General features: G+C 40.6%; 1 protein-coding gene and 1 long non-coding RNA gene across 31 annotated transcripts in view; one reads left to right on the forward strand and one right to left on the reverse strand.

Moving 5' to 3' along the window:
• The window catches only part of LOC126967068 (intermembrane lipid transfer protein Vps13), a 122224-nt gene that overhangs the window by 37825 nt on the left and 63047 nt on the right, over positions 1-21352 (forward strand). For 2 of the 27 annotated variants that reach the window (XM_050811401.1, XM_050811403.1), the window contains exons 26-37: positions 61-224; positions 3950-4089; positions 4654-4811; positions 5672-5830; positions 7235-7466; positions 10186-10332; positions 10617-10813; positions 12157-12294; positions 15684-15836; positions 17392-17475; positions 17864-17991; positions 20978-21086. In XM_050811401.1, the coding sequence (XP_050667358.1) occupies positions 61-224; positions 3950-4089; positions 4654-4811; positions 5672-5830; positions 7235-7466; positions 10186-10332; positions 10617-10813; positions 12157-12294; positions 15684-15836; positions 17392-17475; positions 17864-17991; positions 20978-21086 (1809 nt within the window). Of the gene's footprint in view, positions 1-60; positions 225-285; positions 335-395; positions 445-757; positions 775-835; positions 885-1055; positions 1105-1165; positions 1215-1402; positions 1452-1622; positions 1672-1699; positions 1782-1809; positions 1892-1952; positions 2002-2062; positions 2112-2187; positions 2222-2297; positions 2332-2392; positions 2442-2502; positions 2552-2754; positions 2772-2832; positions 2882-2957; positions 2992-3038; positions 3102-3130; positions 3212-3240; positions 3322-3354; positions 3432-3949; positions 4090-4653; positions 4812-5671; positions 5831-7234; positions 7467-10185; positions 10333-10616; positions 10814-12156; positions 12295-15683; positions 15837-17391; positions 17476-17863; positions 17992-20977; positions 21087-21352 lie in introns of those variants that run through there. The other 25 variants (XM_050811402.1, XM_050811404.1, XM_050811411.1 and 22 more) reach the window with 25 other exon arrangements.
• Positions 432-3449, reverse strand: LOC126967305 (uncharacterized). 4 transcript variants are annotated; one of them, XR_007729973.1, is made up of 5 exons: positions 3256-3339; positions 2816-2925; positions 2046-2155; positions 1606-1715; positions 432-488 (listed from the first exon to the last, which is right to left on the reverse strand). It is a non-coding gene; the product is annotated as an uncharacterized LOC126967305 (long non-coding RNA). The 4 variants fall into 4 exon arrangements; XR_007729974.1 differs by lacking the exon at positions 432-488 and adding an exon at positions 872-928; XR_007729976.1 differs by lacking the exons at positions 432-488; positions 3256-3339 and adding exons at positions 1439-1495; positions 3366-3449.

Raw genomic sequence — 21352 nt, forward strand, 5'->3', positions numbered from 1 at the left:
ATAAATCATTCAAAACATAAAATACTAGTTTAATTACTTTATATCCAAATGGTGCCGCAGACCGACGACACGTTTGTGAAAGACACAGAGTTGGCCCGGTTCTGCCTGGCGCTGCTCTCCCTGAAGGGCCGCATGTGCTCGGACGGAGCCATGCACACCTCCCTGCTGCTGGTCGACTGCACGCTCGACGACACCAGGCCCTCGCGCGGCGCCAAGATCACCAGGTAAGCATCAGTATAACAATGTTCTCGGACGGAGCCATGCACACCTCCCTGCTGCTGGTCTACTGCACGCTCGACGACACCAGGCCCTCGCGCGGCGCCAAGATCACCAGGTAAGCATCAGTACAACAATGTTCTCGGACGGAGCCATGCACACCTCCCTGCTGCTGGTCTACTGCACGCTCGACGACACCAGGCCCTCGCGCGGCGCCAAGATCACCAGGTAAGCATCAGTACAACAATGTTCTCGGACGGAGCCATGCACACCTCCCTGCTGCTGGTCTACTGCACGCTCGACGACACCAGGCCCTCGCGCGGCGCCAAGATAACCAGGTAAGCATCAGTACAACAATGTTCTCGGACGGAGCCATGCACACCTCCCTGCTGCTGGTCTACTGCACGCTCGACGACACCAGGCCCTCGCGCGGCGCCAAGATAACCATGTAAGCATCAGTACAACAATGTTCTCGGACGGAGCCATGCACACCTCCCTGCTGCTGGTCTACTGCACGCTCGACGACACCAGGCCTTCGCGCGGCGCCAAGATCACCAGGTAAGCATCAGTACAACAATGTTCTCGGACGGAGCCATGCACACCTCCCTGCTGCTGGTCTACTGCACGCTCGACGACACCAGGCCCTCGCGCGGCGCCAAGATCACCAGGTAAGCATCAGTACAACAATGTTCTCGGACGGAGCCATGCACACCTCCCTGCTGCTGGTCTACTGCACGATCGACGACACCAGGCCCTCGCGCGGCGCCAAGATAACCAGGTAAGCATCAGTACAACAATGTTCTCGGACGGAGCCATGCACACCTCCCTGCTGCTGGTCTACTGCACGCTCGACGACACCAGGCCCTCGCGCGGCGCCAAGATCACCAGGTAAGCATCAGTACAACAATGTTTTCGGACGGAGCCATGCACACCTCCCTGCTGCTGGTCTACTGCACGCTCGACGACACCAGGCCCTCGCGCGGCGCCAAGATCACCAGGTAAGCATCAGTACAACAATGTTCTCGGACGGAGTCATGCACACCTCCCTGCTGCTGGTCCCTCCCTGCTGCTGGTCTACTGCACGCTCGACGACACCAGGCCCTCGCGCGGCGCCAAGATAACCAGGTAAGCATCAGTACAACAATGTTCTCGGACGGAGCCATGCACACCTCCCTGCTGCTGGTCTACTGCACGCTCGACGACACCAGGCCCTCGCGCGGCGCCAAGATCACCAGGTAAGCATCAGTACAACAATGTTCTCGGACGGAGCCATGCACACCTCCCTGCTGCTGGTCTACTGCACGCTCGACGACACCAGGCCCTCGCGCGGCGTCAAGATCACCAGGTAAGCATCAGTACAACAATGTTCTCGGACAGAGCCATGCACACCTCCCTGCTGCTGGTCTACTGCACGCTCGACGACACCAGGCCCTCGCGCGGCGCCAAGATCACCAGGTAAGCATCAGTACAACAATGTTCTCGGACGGAGCCATGCACACCTCCCTGCTGCTGGTCGACTGCACGCTCGACGACACCAGGCCCTCGCGCGGCGCCAAGATCACCAGGTAAGCATCAGTACAACAATGTTCTCGGACGGAGCCATGCACACCTCCCTGCTGCTGGTCGACTGCACGCTCGACGACACCAGGCCCTCGCGCGGCGCCAAGATCACCAGGTAAGCATCAGTACAACAATGTTCTCGGACGGAGCCATGCACACCTCCCTGCTGCTGGTCTACTGCACGCTCGACGACACCAGGCCCTCGCGCGGCGCCAAGATCACCAGGTAAGCATCAGTACAACAATGTTCTCGGACGGAGCCATGCCCACCTCCCTGCTGCTGGTCTACTGCACGCTCGACGACACCAGGCCCTCGCGCGGCGCCAAGATCACCAGGTAAGCATCAGTACAACAATGTTCTCGGACGGAGCCATGCACACCTCCCTGCTGCTGGTCTACTGCACGATCGACGACACCAGGCCCTCGCGCGGCGCCAAGATCACCAGGTAAGCATCAGTACAACAATGTTCTCGGACGGAGCCATGCACACCTCCCTGCTGCTGGTCTACTGCACGATCGACGACACCAGGCCCTCGCGCGGCGCCAAGATCACCAGGTAAGCATCAGTACAACAATGTTCTCGGACGGAGCCATGCACACCTCCCTGCTGCTGGTCTACTGCACGCTCGACGACACCAGGCCCTCGCGCGGCGCCAAGATCACCAGGTAAGCATCAGTACAACAATGTTCTCGGACGGAGCCATGCACACCTCCCTGCTGCTGGTCTACTGCACGCTCGACGACACCAGGCCCTCGCGCGGCGCCAAGATCACCAGGTAAGCATCAGTACAACAATGTTCTCGGACGGAGCCATGCACACCTCCCTGCTGCTGGTCTACTGCACGCTCGACGACACCAGGCCCTCGCGCGGTGCCAAGATCACCAGGTAAGCATCAGTACAACAATGTTCTCGGACGGAGCCATGCCCACCTCCCTGCTGCTGGTCTACTGCACGCTCGACGACACCAGGCTCTCGCGCGGCGCCAAGATCACCAGGTAAGCATCAGTACAACAATGTTCTTGGACGGAGCCATGCACACCTCCCTGCTGCTGGTCTACTGCACGCTCGACGACACCAGGCCCTCGCGCGGCGCCAAGATCACCAGGTAAGCATCAGTACAACAATGTTCTCGGACGGAGCCATGCACACCTCCCTGCTGCTGGTCTACTGCACGATCGACGACACCAGGCCCTCGCGCGGCGCCAAGATCACCAGGTAAGCATCAGTACAACAATGTTCTCGGACGGAGCCATGCACACCTCCCTGCTGCTGGTCTACTGCACGCTCGACGACACCAGGCCCTCGCGCGGCGCCAAGATCACCAGGTAAGCATCAGTACAACAATGTTCTCGGACGGAGCCATGCACACCTCCCTGCTGCTGGTCTACTGCACGCTCGACGACACCAGGCCCTCGCGCGGCGCCAAGATCACCAGGTCAGCATCAGTACAACAATGTTCTCGGACGGAGCCATGCACACCTCCCTGCTGCTGGTCTACTGCACGCTCGACGACACCAGGCCCTCGCGCGGCGCCAAGATCACCAGGTAAGCATCAGTACAACAATGTTCACGGACGGAGCCATGCACACCTCCCTGCTGCTGGTCTACTGCACGCTCGACGACACCAGGCCCTCGCGCGGCGCCAAGATCACCAGGTAAGCATCAGTACAACAATGTTCTCGGACGGAGCCATGCACACCTCCCTGCTGCTGGTCTACTGCACGCTCGACAACACCAGGCCCTCGCGCGGTGCCAAGATCACCAGGTCAGCATCACTACAACAGACCAAAGAAGCCTTCGAGAATACTCGAACTCGAAGCTCTTAATGAACTTCGTGCTCTCGATTCTTTTAGTAAATCAGTAAAGTGATGAGACGATAATGTTGTTTCGTTGATGGTAAGTAATACACCCTGCCCACAATAGTGCCGTGCGGCTGCTTGGACTATGCTTAACATAAATTTTTGATGGACACCATGTTAAGTCTAAGTCCAGTAATATCACTAGTTCCGACACCCTTCATACAGAAACCTTGCAACAAAAAATAGGGTTGGCAATTTTATATTTCTTATTATTAATACAACAGCACTTGAACTGAATCTAAATTACATATTAAGTACTTATAAAGAATTTTAGTAATCGTCATAATAAAAACAACAATAAATATTATTTTCAGATATTTGGAGAGACGACGCGATCATTCGGAACAAAAAGTCGAACCGAGCGAAAACGTCCAGGAGACATTTATGGAGGCTCATGACAAAATACGAAGTATGATCGACATCACCTTTACTATGAAAAACACCGATACGTTTGGTGAGTATCAGATTATTGGTGTAGTTTTATTATTAAGTTGATGTAATTGAAGTGAAACTACTTTGCGCGAATGAGGCAGTGAACGCATATAAAACATGGAAGTATTCATGACGCCTAAAAATAGCGCAACTAAAACTATACCGTAGTGGGCAGGGCTTACAAACTGTACCGGCACGCGGATCAGTTTGGTTGGGCGAGTGAGTACGTTCGGATCCCTGTCGGTCGTTTAAAAACAGATAAAACATGGATTTCAAATACATTCATGTGTTTTAAGAGATTTAAATATTAGTTTGCCAAAGAAGTTTCACTTCTGATATATGTACTTTATTGGCACGCATTTTTTTTTGTTAAATTGTTTATACAATCCACCGTCCAGTTTCTATCCGCTCGTCCGTTCTACCAGAACAATGGCATTTATAATCTATTGCTGAAACATGTTTTCAGTTTCTCAATTCGATTCTGTTTAGCTTTATACCATCGTTTTATGAAATTTTACACGGTGGAAAATTGTAATGTTTAATTTAATTTTAAATCACTTGTTACTCAACTTGCAAAACTTTTCAGTGGATATCAGAGTGTTCAGTTTCAACTTGATTCTGGCGATGGACTTTCTGAATAAAATAGCGGAGTTCATGACGACTGGCCTCGCGGAGGACACACCTCCACTCAAGATCAAAGACGAGTCCAAAAAGCCCATTGACAAGACTTCTGAAATTATATCGGTATAATTATATCCTATTTTATTCGGGCTATAAAACAATTAAACACTAAATAATTACATTAGAAAGAGATAGAATATAAAGTAGTATTATGTCATAGTCTACTGCTATGTCCAAGGTTTTTCTACAAAATATGTGATAAAATTAAAATACAAATAGGAAAACATAGACTTATTTTTTTTCATGGAAGAGATGGATAAAATAAGCACACGGCTCACCTGATGTTAATTGATCACCGTAGCCCACATTCTCTTGCAACACCAGAAAAATTGTACCCATGTCGTATCGTCCTGGAAACAACAAACAAGGAAGCTCATTCCATAACTTAGTTGTATGATGGTAGTGGGGATGATTCCGTAATTTGTGGCGTACAGATAACAAGGGATTACTACCTACATTGTGGTGGGGTAAACAATTATAATTATGTATACTTAGTTAGAATAACATTTCGACGAGTATTCGACGGACCGTCGCAAAGAACTGTCTTCTTGTCGCACCATTGAAATTATGTAGTCAACAAGTACTAAAGTTTATCCCAGAAAATCACAGTGGCAGTACCGAAAAGACCAGCTTTATACGGTAATACTTTGCAACAGTTGTTAGTGGATGGAACCAATATTTGCAAAATTTTCGTTGACGTCTTTTTTTTTCTGATTCATAATATCACAGCAACAATACATCCTGCTCTCTTGAAATCCATCATCAAAGTGTGAAAATCGCGGGTTGGTATAATTATTGTGGTGTATGCGTCTCGAGCGATTTTGCGATTAGAGCGATAGACCGCTCTCGGGAAAAAACCGTAGGCGGTCTAAGCCTCTAGAAAGAGTAGAAAAATACTTATATGTTTTTGTCTGGACACACAGCAGAAAAATAAATTATCAATTGTATCGACATCTGCGCCGGAACAGACGCCCGATCCCGCGCCCGCAGCCATGATGACGGTCAACATCAAGATAGAGCAGCCCGACATCATACTGGTGGAATCCCTAGAACAGAAGAAGTGCGATGCCCTTGTACTTAATGTGAGTCTTATGTTTATTATTTTTCAGTTGTTGGCTCGTAATTGTGTTATTGTGGAGAAGGCTTAGTAGAAGTTTGCTTCGTAATGGAAATGTAGTTCAGCAGCATCTTTGGTCTTAATACTGTTAAGAATTCAAAGATTTTATTTAAAAATATTAAGAAACAAGCTTTTGTTTGTTATGTCAAAATAGTAAATTTTTATGATATAGGTTAATTGAAAAACTGTTAAGTTATTATCATCAATGTTTAAAATTTTTCTTGTATATGTTGTGGCTAATCTCTAAATAGGTAGATTATGACGGAACTTTCACTGATATTTATCATAAAGGTATACGTAGTTTATATTTATTTTGGGAAAATTAGAGACTCGCGCAAATATCAAATCTATATTATCCAGTTCAAACCAGAATAAGATGTTAACCGAATCGTATAAAGTTATTAGAATAAGAAAAATATAGTCAAAATTTCTTGTACCGGCTGATTTAAAATTTGTTGTCAAATAATGGAAGTACACTTCTGGACACATCTATTGGCCCACCTTAGAGTTTCGGTTTCGATGGACCGTACCTAAATATAATTGCTAGATTGAACAAAATATATTGATGCAGTTTTAAACCTGATACATTTTATCATCTTTTTCGATCGTATTGTACCAATGTAGAATACTACACGACATGGAGCTACGCCTAACAAGTCAAGTATGCGCCTTGATGAAGGCAGTTGATTTTTGAATAAAAAACATGTTTTATCAAATAAACGTTTAATGAAATTTTGAGGAATCATCTCCCATTCCTCTTTTATGGCAATTTTCAACTCCTGCATCGTCTTGGCAACTGGCTGACGAGCCCTAACACGTCTTTTTAGTTCGTCCCACATGTGCTCAATCTTGTTCATGTCTGGGCTTCTGGCTGGCCAGTCCATAACTGTGATGTTCACATCCCGAAGATATTCCCTGACGATGCCGGCCGTATGGGCTCTTGCATTATCATGCATAAAAAGGAAATTTGGGCCCACATAGTCCGCGGATGGCATCACGAGAGGTTCTAAGCACTCACGAATGTACCTTTCAGCACTTAATGTTGGCAGCCGTGGTCCCGTAACAACCTCAAGTTGAGTTTTGCCGCTGGCGGATATACCGCCCCGGACAGTCCATGAGCCACCGCAATAAGCAACCCTCTCTTCAAAACAGCATTGTGCAAAACGCTCTCCCTTACGTCGGTAGACCTTCTTCCTTACATCACTGAGTCCAATTTAAATGAGTGCGCGCGAAATGAAGGCGCGCTGTTCGGTGGGCTCGCGTTAGTTTGGGGGCCATTAGCTGGCTTGTGAATGTGCCAGGTTCAAAAAGAAACTGAAAATGCAAGGTTGGCCAATAGATGTGTCCAGAAGTATCTTATTGTTTGTAGATGGAGGCAAGGTTCAAACTGCGCAAGACGTCGGAGCGTATGGTGGCGGACGGCGGCATCTCCGGCCTCCAGATGGTGGTCCGGACGCTGGGCCGCGAGCCCGGGGAGCCACCTGCCCCGCCCCGCCACCTGCTGGCGCCCGCGCATCTCTCGCTGGCTCTCTCGCAGCCGCCCGACTGCGGAATGCGGGTCGACGTCGCGATCACTGATATTAAGATCACAGTCTCGCCCGGTACCGATCCTACATCCATATTATGTCTACTTACTAATTAATTGCTAACGTACCCGCAACATATTTTTCCCCTCTAGCCATTGAACGCATTTTTAACATGGAAGCAGTCTTCTCATGCTAGCTACCGTTGATTAATAGCGCAAAAAATCACACAAACTATCAATGCAACATAACTAACAATGCAAACATTATCCACTCTTACGTATTTTGAGTTTCACCGTTTCGGTAACTCAACTTTTGACTTTATGACTGTTGACGATAATGCTACTCTCATGGCTATAAAAGAGCTCAAGTCTTGAATATGAGTTCAATTTTGAATATGAGTGCTGGAAAAAACGCGTTAGCACCGTTAACGTGGCGTCAACTCAGATTCAATCAACGATTGGGGAAATGCCATCCTGCATGTGCAACGGCGGCAGGGACGGCTGGTTGAAGTTACCAAGACAACAATGTTTGATGCCGATTTTGACTTTGATTCGATTTCATACGTGTGATTTGCCGCTTAAAAAATCTTGAGGCACGGTTATATTTCCTCTTTAGAGCTTTGCAGTTCGGATCCTTAGAGCCCAGTGCTACAAGCCAAGTTCGATAAGCCTGTTTATTGCAGTCAGATGCTGTTTTTACAAACGCATCGATCCAAGGTTGTGATCTGCAACCGTTCGGTACTACAGAGCTTGGTATAAAAATATCCATGCCCTGTAGTGTCACATCGGCTACTGCAACGGCGCAGGCACTAGGATCATCCGACGGGGAACAAACCTTGCCCCAAGGGTAGGATGACAAAAAGGAACGCACATATCCCAATCTGCTGACTTGTAGTGCCAAACGCGGCGGGTCGCTGGTGGTCTGCGACGTGGGCGTTGGATAGGCAATACACTACTGACGAGGCAATGGTCAGACCTTTCCAGAGGGGCGTCGACAGAGACTTGGTAACTATCATCATCTTGGTGTGTAGTCAGCAGAAGATCCAATAAGGACGGTGTGTGGCTGTCCACATCCGGGAGCCGGGTTGGCGACTCAACCAATTGGGACAGACCATACGCCAATGCAAAATTATGCATAGATCGCCCTGCGTAGGCTGTGGTACGTGACCTAAGCCATTCGGCATTGTGCCCGTTGAAATCACCCAAGACTACGATTTCAGCGGAGAGGATCTGTGCAAGCACGTCGTCAATTGCCGCTTGAACGCAGCCCATGAGATGATCCGTTTCTGCGGTATCACTATGACACCTGTAGACACACGCAGAGATCTTGACACGGTCCTCAAAATCTACACGGAGCCAGAGAGTAGACAGGTCCCTACCCTCATATTTGCCGAGACGGCGACAGCAGATATCCTCCTTAACGTACACACATATATCCGGACACTAACCTATGCGAAACATAGCGGCCCTAGGCCGCTACTTCACGCCGGTACTCTATACGAGTGTGGTAATTAACCCGGACGAGTCTGGCCTGATTGTGCTGACGTCATAAGACGGCAGCGGGACTCTCCTACTTCTAAAAAGCCCTTAGTCGCCTCTTACGACACCCTTGGGCCTGGGACTCCCCTATTCTTATTACGCCCCGGGGAAGCACAGGGCAACTTTACTATTTAGTCAACGCTTTCTAAAAACCAGCTTGATAGCGCTTCTTCCGGTTTTCGCAGTTTAATAATATATTATGTATGGTTGTCGTCTACTAGTACTTACTTTATTATTAAGCCAGCGCTTGCAAAAAACCAGCTTGATAACGCTTTTTCTAGTATTCGTAGTTTTAGAGTAATGACAAGATAGATATATTAGCCTTCCTTATGAATGTGGCTACATTACTGAAAGACATTTACAAGTGCGAAAGTAATATTCTATTTTTTGGGTTCGTCATTTTGAATCCTGAGTTTAGTGATTAATTCTATTTTTTTTGGACGAGACGAGCAGGACGTTCAGGATTTTGGAAAATACCAAAAATTCTGATCGGCACTACAATTGCGCTCGTCTCCTTGCGACATAAGAAGCTAAGTCTCGTTTGCCCAGTAATTTCACTAGCTACGGCGCCCTTCGGACCATAACACAATAATACTTACACGTTACTGCTTCACGGCAGAAACAGCCGCCGTTTTGGTACCCATATTTTAGCCGGCATCCTGTGCAAAGCAGCCTCCCTCTGGGAAAAATATACGTCCGAGAACTAAATATTTATCTTGAATGACAAACACTATTTTACTTCAGTACTTATGCGAAAATACTAGGACTACTAAACGAAAATTTGAAGAAAAAAAGCTAAAACTTTTATTTTATTTTCGTAATTCTCTATTATAATTTTTGAATAGGTATAAAAATAATTTTTAAAATTTAAGCAGAGATAAACGCATTTAAAAAACAACATAAACAAAGAAATATGAATTCCCTCATTCATGTAGTAAGTAATCCTAGTGTGGCCATAACTTGTGTTACAAATAAAAATGCATTCATTATTTTATGACGTAATATTGACTTATTTCAATGTATTTATTGGTATCTCAGAAATATATCTGCAGCGATATTTTCCATCCACTCTATACCACCAAACAACCCCAACAACACTATCTGGATACCTATTTCCAAAAAGGCTCTATATTGTTTTTGAGTAAACACTCATACAGCCAAAATAATAAAAATAAACACCTCCATACATTAAAACTTCCGTGAGAGAGCCTAGTGACAGACAAAGAACTATTACTTTATCTACATCCTTTATACAGAGATAATAGCGCTGCTGAACCGAGTGTTGGCGACGATGACCAGCTCTGAGGAGAACGACGTACAGCTGGAGAACAAGCCGATATTCTACGACAAGCCGTGGGATATACAGCCATTTAAAGCCACTCAGTATTGGTTCCTCAAAACCGGTGAGTTGACTCTGCGACCCACATTAAAAAGCCTTACTTCGATCTCGTTTCGTTTCAATTCGTACCAGATTTTATGTTGAATTTTGAAAAATTTATAGAAAATAATTAAAAGTGCTATTCGGATCTTCCCATGCACAACAACCATAGTAGTAAATATGCTATTACCGGCCTAGTAAACCTAAATACACGAAAAACTAATTCTGTTGTTCAAAAATAAATAAAATAATTGAAGTAAGTTAATTTTAAATGCACAGTGGTAATGTATGTTCCTTTTTGTCCTCCAGAGGAGGCCGAGGAAGCCATTAGTCTGGAAGCGGCAGTAGAACCGGCTCCCCCCGTCAACAGGAACCTGGGCGAGATCTGCATGGTGTCCAGCCCGTCCATCGTGCTGGCTCTGGAGATGCAGATCGGTAACGAGACTGTGCCGGTGCTGGTGATGCAGGCCTCGCTCAACGGACAGGTCAAGGACTGGAGCTCGGAGGTGATACCCAAATTATATTATGGCATTCTTAGGTACAATACAAAGCAGTCGCATTTAATAAAAATACTTTTGAATATTGAAACCAAATTCATAGAAAGGATTTCTAGCCTTATAACTAGCTTGAATTTTATATAATATAAAGCTCTTTCATATAAAAAAATAAAACATAAAATTCATGTTAAAGGTTCCAAATATACCTATTATTTCCGTGAGTGCGCTGAGTTTTTGTTTGTTTTTTGATTTATACCCAATATTTAGTGAGTTGCCATTGTTATAACACAATTATATTATGTTAGACATCATATTATATAATTATAATTATATATCATACTATTATAATATAGTATTTGTTGATATAAATTATACTTCAAATCGAATAACGACTTTGAACTATTGTTTCCTTTGTCTGTTTTATATTAAGTTTGGGAATATGTTGAAATATGTTTTACTTTACTTGGAAAATTATCCTATATTATAATTCAGCAGTTATTTTGTCCAAATATAGCATAGTTATAATTTATATCATACACAAGCGATCTTGCACTTACGGTCAATGGTTTCTGTCGGCGTAAATTGTTTTCAACAACTTTTTTTTGTAACGTTTTTTCTGTGATATACATGTATAGTGTAAACATTACTGAGAAGGTGAGTTCATTGCCATTTTGTTGAAGGTTTTTTTTAAGAACATGTAGATTATCACGACATAATATAAATTATTTATTTCGTGTATTTCTTACCTTACTCAATATTTCGCTTCATTAGGTATTATTTTGGTAATTATTTATAAAATATCCAAAGTGCTATTATTCAATAAAAACTGGATTAAATTGCCTATCGTTCACTCTATATACATGAAGTCTAGATACTTAACATCTATTCATAAGAGGGTTCTGAAAGTTGGTCACCACCGCGTTAAATCTCGGTTTATCGTCAATTTCGTGGATTGCTTCTGCATGAATATCTCAAATTATTACTATGTATATTCTAGTTTTGTTTTAGCAAGAACATATAAAGTTGATTATAAAACCAGCAATACTAATAAATTAAACCAATTTTTTAATTAAATATACACATCTACTCTAAAATATAACCGTTTTTCAAATTTTTATGGAAAGAAGGTCTGTTTAGAATAAAATAATAACACATTTTTTTAATTTTTATTTTAAAGTTTTGCAAAATTTAAACGCTAGGTTTGAATACATAAGGATTGAATTTGAATAAAACTCAAACGGACAATCTGAACGAATTAATGATAACGATAACCTCGCGTTCTAACAATTTATCCATCACGATTTATAGTATACCAAAATCGATAAAACTTGAGCCATTGAATTTGCGACCAGATGTACGTGCAGTGCACGTGGGCCATGCAGGTGTCGTACTATAACATCGAGCGCGCCGTGTGGGAGCCGCTGCTGGAACCGGTCGAGGTGCTCAAGGACAACCGGTACATGCACGTTCCCTTCGAGTTCACCGTTGAGGTATCTCTTCTATACACACTGAGTATCATTTAATCCTAACACTTAGACAGCTACTACATTACCTAAATTGTACATTGTCTACCAGGAAAGAAAGTAAGCGATTCTTACGAGGGTGTAATTTGTAAGCAGTAGACGAAGTCGTGGACATCAGTATGACCGAGTAATGGAATCGCGCATTTCACTGGGTGATACATTATATATTATTTGATTTTACCCTTGTCAAATATTACAGGCCATAAACTTGCCCATATTTGCAAAATTAGTGAACCCTAAAATCCATTGGCATTTAAAGCACTCAATGGACCTCAAACCTTCTTTCATTTGTAAATGAAATTTCATTATGTCTTATTTATTACGATTTTCAGAAGGCATTTGATAGGGTAGAGCACAGTATCTTATTATATTTATAAGCTTTTAAGGCATGGAATATATAGAACTGTTCTTGAATGGCTTAGATCATATCTATGTAGCCGCACGTGCAGAGTTGTGGGTAACGGTTTCACATCTTCATCCTTAGAGGCGACCTCCGGTGTTCCTCAGGAATCTCATTTAGGCCCACTTCTCTTTAATATTTTCACAAGTGACATTGTTAAATGTTTTTTGAATTCAAAATATTATTTATTTGCTGACTGATTTGATTAATTTTTTAGACCTATAAAATCTTCTCATGATTCTATTTAAAATCTAAATTGGTTGGTAGACTGGTGTAATTACAATAAAATTATTTTAAATACCTCAAAATGTGTGCTGATTAAGTTCTCACGAAAAACTATGAGAAAACTGTTCCGAACGTTTGCGATATTTTAAGATGCCACATACTGTCTGATAGGAGGAATATATTGGATCGTCTCTATATAAAATTGTTTACGGTGGAATTGACTGCTCCGATATGTTAATTAATGTATCCGCTCCCATGAGATTCCCGAGAATCAGCAGACACGAAACACTTTTAACAAATACTGCAAAGTCTAACCTTGGTAACTCTCGTACTCTAAATAGAATTGTTCGCACTGTAGCGAGTAATAATAGAATAGCCTGAAGGAATATTAAATATAATATTGCGCGGTTGTGGTGATTAGTTAAACGTGCTAATAAGTAGTTACTTTATTAAAGAACTGAGAAGACATTAAACAGTGACATGCCAGACAAGCTGTTATATATTTGTTTTAAAGGTTCCATATTTGATCAAGACTCGACAGATAAAATAATCGACATCAGTGCCACACGACGTTGGTTGCGTTCCAACACACTAACACCTTCCGAAAGTTGATCGAATATAGACATTTTTTATGACAAGTTCTCTGCTTTTCGGTATAACTTCGGAAATTGATATGTTTCTAGACAGGAATGTAATTTGCTGTTCAACAAAAATTATTCATTTTATGTAATGTTTTAGTTCTGCCGTACTTAAGTAAAATAAGTTTTGTTTATTCTAATTAATTTTCACTTATAGACCAGTGCCGAAGCCCGAAAATGATAAAAAGTGAAACAAAATAATAGTAGGATGAAACCCATTGGAAAAGGACGAGAATATAACAAAAATTAAGGGAAAAATAAATTACGGGCGATCTGAGGTCGGGAAGTGGAAAAGGGGGGGTGTTTTAGGGTAAAAAACGGTTTATCTCGATTTCCGGCAAAATTACAAGTCCTATGGCAAAAAATTAATTGGCAAATTTGTAGGTAATAAAGAGATCTACAACTTTTGTAATTACACTTTTTTCACATAACCTCAAAATTTAGGTGAAAAATTCAAAAAACCAAGTTTTTGGTTTTTTATTTATATCTTTTACAAAAAACATTTTTTTTCTACGAAATTTGGTGAAAACTTACCTACTTATGTCCCAAATACACTGTAATTTATTTGATTTAAAATATTTATTTTTTCGCCTTAGTTTAACATAATATCAAAAGAGCACCTTAATTTTGAATCGAAAATTCTGACGTCAAAATATCAGCTTTTTTCAAAAAGTTGGGGGGCTTTTTGTTCGTTGAAATATCTACTTTCTGATGGTGTAAAAAATATAAATTACAATTGTAAATGTTCGGAAAATTTAAGTCCAACAAAAGGTATTTCATAAAGAATTCATACCTGTTGTTTCGTAGCAGCAAAAATATGGATTACGATTAATCAAATCTATATATAAATGTAAAAAGGATAATGATTCAGTGTTAAATTAACCTTTTTTTTTCAATTTTATTGATTTTCTAATCCGTATTTTTGCAGCTACTTAATAACAGGTGTGAATTTTTTATGAAATACCTTTTGTTGGACTTAAGTTTTCCGAACATTTAATAATAAAAATTTTATGAGTTTGAAAAACGAGACAAAAGTGAACATTTTCTCCGAAACAGTGTTTTTGGCGTATTTTAATGAGATTGCTAAAAATAAAAAGCCATCTATATTATGGGCAATTTTTTCCATGCTGAATAGTACAGTTCATGTTAAAAACGGCATTTACTTGAAAAATTATGGGAATTTAACTACTTTTCTTAAACGGCATTTGACCGGATTCAAAAGCAAGAAATCGAAAATTTTTACTGGCGAAAACATAGAGCAATTTTTAATTAAAGCCCTAGATGATATATATTTAGCGACAAAGGTAAATTAAATTTAATGTATAATATAAAAAGTGTGTTTTATTTCCCCGCATTCTTTTGAGAAAAGCACTATATAATATGGCTCTCATTTTCAAACACCCACCCCATTCACAAGATTGCAGTTTGTTTTGGGTTCAAAACAGTAAATTCCACGTTTCGCCTCCTGTGACAATGTCATAAACAGCATTAGATAGTACGAGGTCGAACTTCATTAGCATCTGTGAGCACCATTCCACGCGAGCCCGCTTCTGCTCCGCTGTCAGTTCATGAGGGATCCAACGACAACAAAGTTTCCGAACTTTCAATTTGGCTCATACCAATTCCCTAATAGTCCTCGAATTATCTCATAGGTAATCCGCGGGTTTTCTCCAATTAGCCTCTTAACAGTAGCCACATTATTTACGTTGACGGCAGTTGAAGGCCGCCCTTCACGAAATTCGTCATGTAAAGAAACCCTACCTTTCTCAAATTCAGCAAACCATCGCCTCACGGTGCTCAAGCAAGGTGCTTCTCTCCCAAAAGCATTTTGAAGACGAGCGGCACAGTCTTGCGGAGAGAGAGAACTTTTAAAACCATAATAAATAATCACTCTAAAATGTTTTCGACCTAATTCCATTTTCGTTGCGTACGTAGAACTTTGATGTGTGATAAAAACAACCGACAATTGAATTATTGCCAATTGTTTTATTTTATTACTAAGAAGGTTGTAACGTTTTAAAAGATATAACGTTCGAAATTCAAATAGTTCCGATAAGCTAGAAGTGCAAAACTTCTAGTGTGTGTGTGTACAGATGGTGGTGCGGCCTCCCGAGGCGCAGGCCGCCATCGACAAGTGCGACGAGGCCGTGAACCTGGAGCGAGCCGCCAAGCGAGCTGCCGCTACCACTATCACTCTGTCCAGCAGCGAACCGCTCGAGATCACCGTCACCAGTAGCGGCCTGCAGGTTACAACATACCATTACATAACAGAGTTCACGTTCGGGTGTTCAATGATACTCCTATCTTTATTAAACTATGCAAGTGCTAACATACTAATTGGAGAGATGAGTGTGTTCATAGGTGTATAAAGGTAATACACTCACTACAAAAGTGCCAACTTCTTAATCGTACACTTTCGAGAAAGTGGTCGTTATTTTTGGGGGTGTGCCGTGTGGCTCACTTAAGAATTCTCGCTTTGCTTAGTGATCCTGTCGCCTGAAGTTCGAATCCCGGTAGGTGCAAACATTTATATGATAAATTTAAATGCATCTGTGTATGTTTAGTATGTAATTCGTATTAATTAGAACGTTGTTTTGCTCCCATACAGGCTTTGTCTGAAGGTGTAAAGATTGTGTTGCAATATTATTATTATTATTATTACTTTTAAAAAAACACGTCGCGTTTATATAATAAATTATCTTATCATACCAATTGATTACCAATCAAGTCCGACGAAAATTATTAAATTAAATTGTTTAGTGAGATGGCGAAGTCAATTATTATTTTTTTAAACAATAAAAAAATGTATATTGACTTGGTCATTATAAGATGTTGCTGGGTTTGCTAATTAAGTAATAAATTAACGCAGAAGGACCGTTAAGTTGGGACTGAATAAATTGACTGACCTGGTATTACATGGATCTCACAACTTTTTACGATAGAATAACTGAGTTGCGAGACTTGGTTTTTTTTACAAGTTATGTTTTGATAGCATTTCATTTCTTTTTGTGGATAATCCTATTTGTTTCCTTTACTGTACTTTCTTGAATACCGAGAATAGGATTTTCTTAATGCCCACTGTTTGTCTTATGAGCATTTCTTATTCTATAGGTTAGGTAGTTTTTCTTTTTCTTTTCCGGTAAGCTTCAACTACAGTTGACAAATCTGGACGGTAAATGCTTCTTAGTCTATTATTTTCACAAATTGAAGACTCCTGCGCTTTAATACTTCTAAAGTCAACATTAATTAGCCCAGACTTGTAACTATCGAATTCGACGTTTGCTTGGCACACAAACACCCACCACACCATATAAAATATATTACAAATATAGATAACTGGACCGAAATTGCAGAATTGGTTTTCTCTTTATTTATAAACTAAACAGTAACTCCCTTATTCATAATGGTCCGCTAACTTTAAACAGCCGCTTACGAGTGTTTTGTCTCATTCTGACTTAGGTCAATAGAAGAAGGCAGAGTGAGAATTAGCAATGTTTTCAGTTAGCAGACTATTATGAATAAGGGGGTTTTTGTATTAAAAATTTGAAGCTTATATGTCTGCTAGAAGTGCCTTAGTTGTTTTTAGATGATTGGTCAGGATCATAAACTACTATAAATTTTGAAATATGCTGTGTTTATATAATGCTTGCTTGGTTTCTGATTATCGAAAATGGTCTGAACTGCTTCGAGAAAAGGATGGCACAGCTGTGTTGCTTGCTTTTACTGGACTTGGCGGGGCACTGCCATGCCCTCAGGTGTTGTTTTAATTTTTATGTTTAATAAATTATTTTTTTCAATTAGGTGTTAACACAGCTGGGTAATTCGTTTTCGGCCGCTATTACTGAGACGGATACATCAGTTGTGTCCAAGACGAAGAGCGAAGTGGTGAGTGAAGAAAGTATTCTTTATTTTGTTTCGATATCGCTTGCCAAAGTTTAATTTTACACCACTACCAACAATGTTGTAACTCGAATAAAAGTAAGAATAATTTTTATATTAAGTTGACACAGATGCTCATTTATAGACTTGCATGGTATTAATTAGATTAAGTTGCCTGAACCCTGCTGAGTTCCACCTGCCAATGTGTTTTCTGTTTTCGAATTCAAATTGTACGTTTATTCAACGCTTTATAAGAGTATGGGCTGCGTTGATCACTTGCCATCAGGTGACCTGATCTTCCAAAAAAAAGGCCAAAAAGTGTACTGCAATAGAGGCTTCGATCACCACTAGTTAGAATGTACGCTTACCCTTTGTATTTAAAACCGTTTGTCAGAGCGAGCGCGAGTACGCTGGCGCGCCCTACGTGCTGCACAACTGTACGGGGCTCACGGCCACCCTCGTGCTGCACAACAACCCGGACTTCGCCGTGTTCACCGAGCACTACGCCGCCTCCGACTACCGGTACCCGCTCGCACACAGACACACGCACACTCTCACACTCTCACACACACAGACACACACACATACTCTCACACACACAGACACACACACAGACACAAACACACACACAGACACACACACACACACAGACACACACACACACACACACAGACACACACACACAACAGATTGCCACTTCCTTCACGTGGTTTTTCTACATTCGTTAGCTCGCCGGTTCCGGGTGCTTCGGACCCACAGAACAGAAAAAAGTAGTAGAAGTGGCATCATGTCATTATACTATGGAAACCGATGTCGCCAAACTCACACATTTATCTATAAAATATGTAATACACACATTTAATTCCGGATTTATGATAGGCCTAAATTTACAATCGCGAAAAGACATAACTACAAATTTGTTTACATCAATTTCGAACTTAATACAATTACGCTAATCTCATATTCTTAAAGTGATTATGACAACCCAGAATTTTTCTTAAATTGCGCAAAATAACATATAAAAACTTGAAGTAATCGGAATTCTGTAATCATGGATTTGACTTCTGTCAAAATACCCAGTGTGGTACGAATAAACATATCGATAAGTTTGTGAAAACTAGAAATGATGTAATTAGGTCTGTTAAAGTAAATTACCGATAAAGTACATCATAAACTAAAATAATAATAGGCCAATATTTTTTCTTAGGCATAGTTTTATTTAAAAGGATAGACAATATTTAGCTCAATTCAAATAAAATCAAGGCAGCGTACACGAATAGTCTTAGAAAGTTACAATACGAATATTTTATTTACCTGGGAAGCAATTTCTTTTAAAGTATTGATCGTTATTATGTATAAACCCAGGGGCGCCAGTAAGACATGAGATTTTATTAACCGTACTGCTTCCATACGTAATAAGCGAAACGATTAATGATTAATGAAAAGAGAAGCTATAAGTACTGATGAAGTATTAAAAATCTTGTTAGTCTTACAATATATGATAATGTATATTTTGATGTACATATGTTACAATGATGGCAAACATTCCCATAATTCATGGATTTCGATCTATTTTTTTACAATTCTTTGACGTATTTCCTCTACTCCATGACGTGATGAGGTTTTCAACTCCACCTCGACTTAATTAATCGGTGGAACCTTAATATATGCAAATATTAAAATTTAATTGAAAATGTTTGTGTAATAGAAAAAATTAGCACTTATTTAGTTTAACTGGAATCTTACACATATTTGTTAAATAATAATCAGCTGTACCTCAGACTAAAACTATTAATTTGAATTCATCGTAGTCTCTCTTGTATACAATTACCACAACCATATTATAACGTTTTGCTTACTTACGCCCTTATCGCATGATGCATGCAAAAGAGCAATACTTGAATACAATTTCAAATCAAATCATCTTTATTTATTTATTTACTATCAATTTATAAAGAAAAAAAAATATTTCGATAAAATTATTTCGATATGTACATGCATGCATTGAGTAGTAAGATATTTTTATTGTTTACATTAATTATTCTACCATAAGTTACATTGATTAAACGTAAATGAACCATACGTCGTAATATTATGATTCATTTTTAATTGTATATTTTGCACAACACAAAAAAAATTCTTATTGTATTTAAATCGGAAAATTATGATTACCGATGATTGGAAATCCCTTCGTTGGACATATTTTTATTGTGGCTACGATTTCTACAGTCAAAAATGGCACAATAAAGCATATTTGTATTTTTTTTTAAAATAATTACGCTTCACTTGACTTCAAATGACTGGTCTCACTTGAGCCTTAAGTAGGTACATTTGTACACAATAGTGGCGACAGGGTAACGCCCACATGCCACTTCCACTAGTTTTTTCTGTTCCGTGTTCGAACCTTTCCTTTTTTCGAGACGTCCCCAACTTGATCGAAGAAAGTCCTACGAGGCTACTTACTTTATTCACTCATTTGCTCCACGTGTCCAATCCATTTCAGCATTCCTTTCCTTTTAATCATTGTCACGACATCTTTCAGACCACAGCGCTCTCTTATTCTACATTCCGAACTCTATCAAACAGTCTCACCCCAAACATACTACCATACTACCTGCATCTCATTTTACTCTTTTTATCAATCAATAATTAAGGCTGTATTTTTCGCGACAAGGAAGGACGTAAGGATTAAGGACGGCGACGAACTAACTGACGTCCGTCCGCATCGGTCATAGACGCTATGATATCCATGCATACGTTATGCGATATAGTGACGAAAGCTATTACCTGAATGCCAACAGCCGACTGTTGACCAAGTTATAGATGGACTCACAGCATCGTGTGGCTAACGAATATTCCAATGTTATTTTGTACTATATTCCTAAATCTTTGTAATAGTTTTCACAGTTTTAATTATTTTTTTCAAATAATCAACAAGCTAGTGCCTCACATTTTTGATGGTATTCCGTGTTGAAATTAATTATTGTTGCTAAACGTGTTTTATTATGTATCTGATAAAATCTTGATTTATTTCGAAATATATTACATTTTTCGTCATTGTAATTTGTAATAACAATTTCCAATTTCGTCCATTCTTTATTGTTAATTATTAACTATTATTAATTATTCCTACAGTTAACATTCTTCTTTGATTTTTATCTTTATAAAGAAAATATCAATGTTTGAAGTTCTTCTGTATCATAACTGATTAATTGAATTGAGCAAATTTATTGTTAGTTATATTATACTGAAACATTTGTACAGACTACAACTCTAGTCCGTATAAGTAATATAATTTAGTCAGAATTAAATATAGGTAGTAAATGAGATAGGAGAATTTAACTTAAAATACACAATTAACAATTTTTGACAATCTGTGCTCATAAAAAGGGCCTGTGGGAAAAATGAATAAGCATATTATAATATCAATGTATGCTTTATATAGATTATAGCATTTAAAAAACGTTAAAAATCAAAGCCAGTTTGTAAAAGAAATGAAATATTTAAGGGAGGTGGTGCTAGAAGCAGGCGCGTGTGTGCCGCTACAGTTGAAGCAGGGCGGACTTAACGTCATGAAGCTCAACGAACCGCCGCCGCCGCTCAAGCTGAACATAAAGGTTTGTTTTACTTTATATTCTTCTTGAGTCTTTTCGGTCACGAATGTTCGCCTCTATCGCCGAGACAGGTAATCCAGGCCCACGCTCGGATTTTCAGTAGCCAGGATTTCCGTTTATTCCCAACTTGTTTCACTCCTCTAAATCAAGTGATGATAAATTGAAGCAGCTTTCATGCAAATGGCCGATGTACTCTTTATAGCGCTCTTCTTCCGGGGAATATGGACGCTTTTAATCATAACATTTAGTTACTTCTCAAATAATAATAG

The sequence above is a fragment of the Leptidea sinapis genome, chromosome 12, assembly GCF_905404315.1.
Source record: "Leptidea sinapis chromosome 12, ilLepSina1.1, whole genome shotgun sequence".
Taxonomy (NCBI): Eukaryota; Metazoa; Arthropoda; class Insecta; order Lepidoptera; family Pieridae; genus Leptidea; species Leptidea sinapis.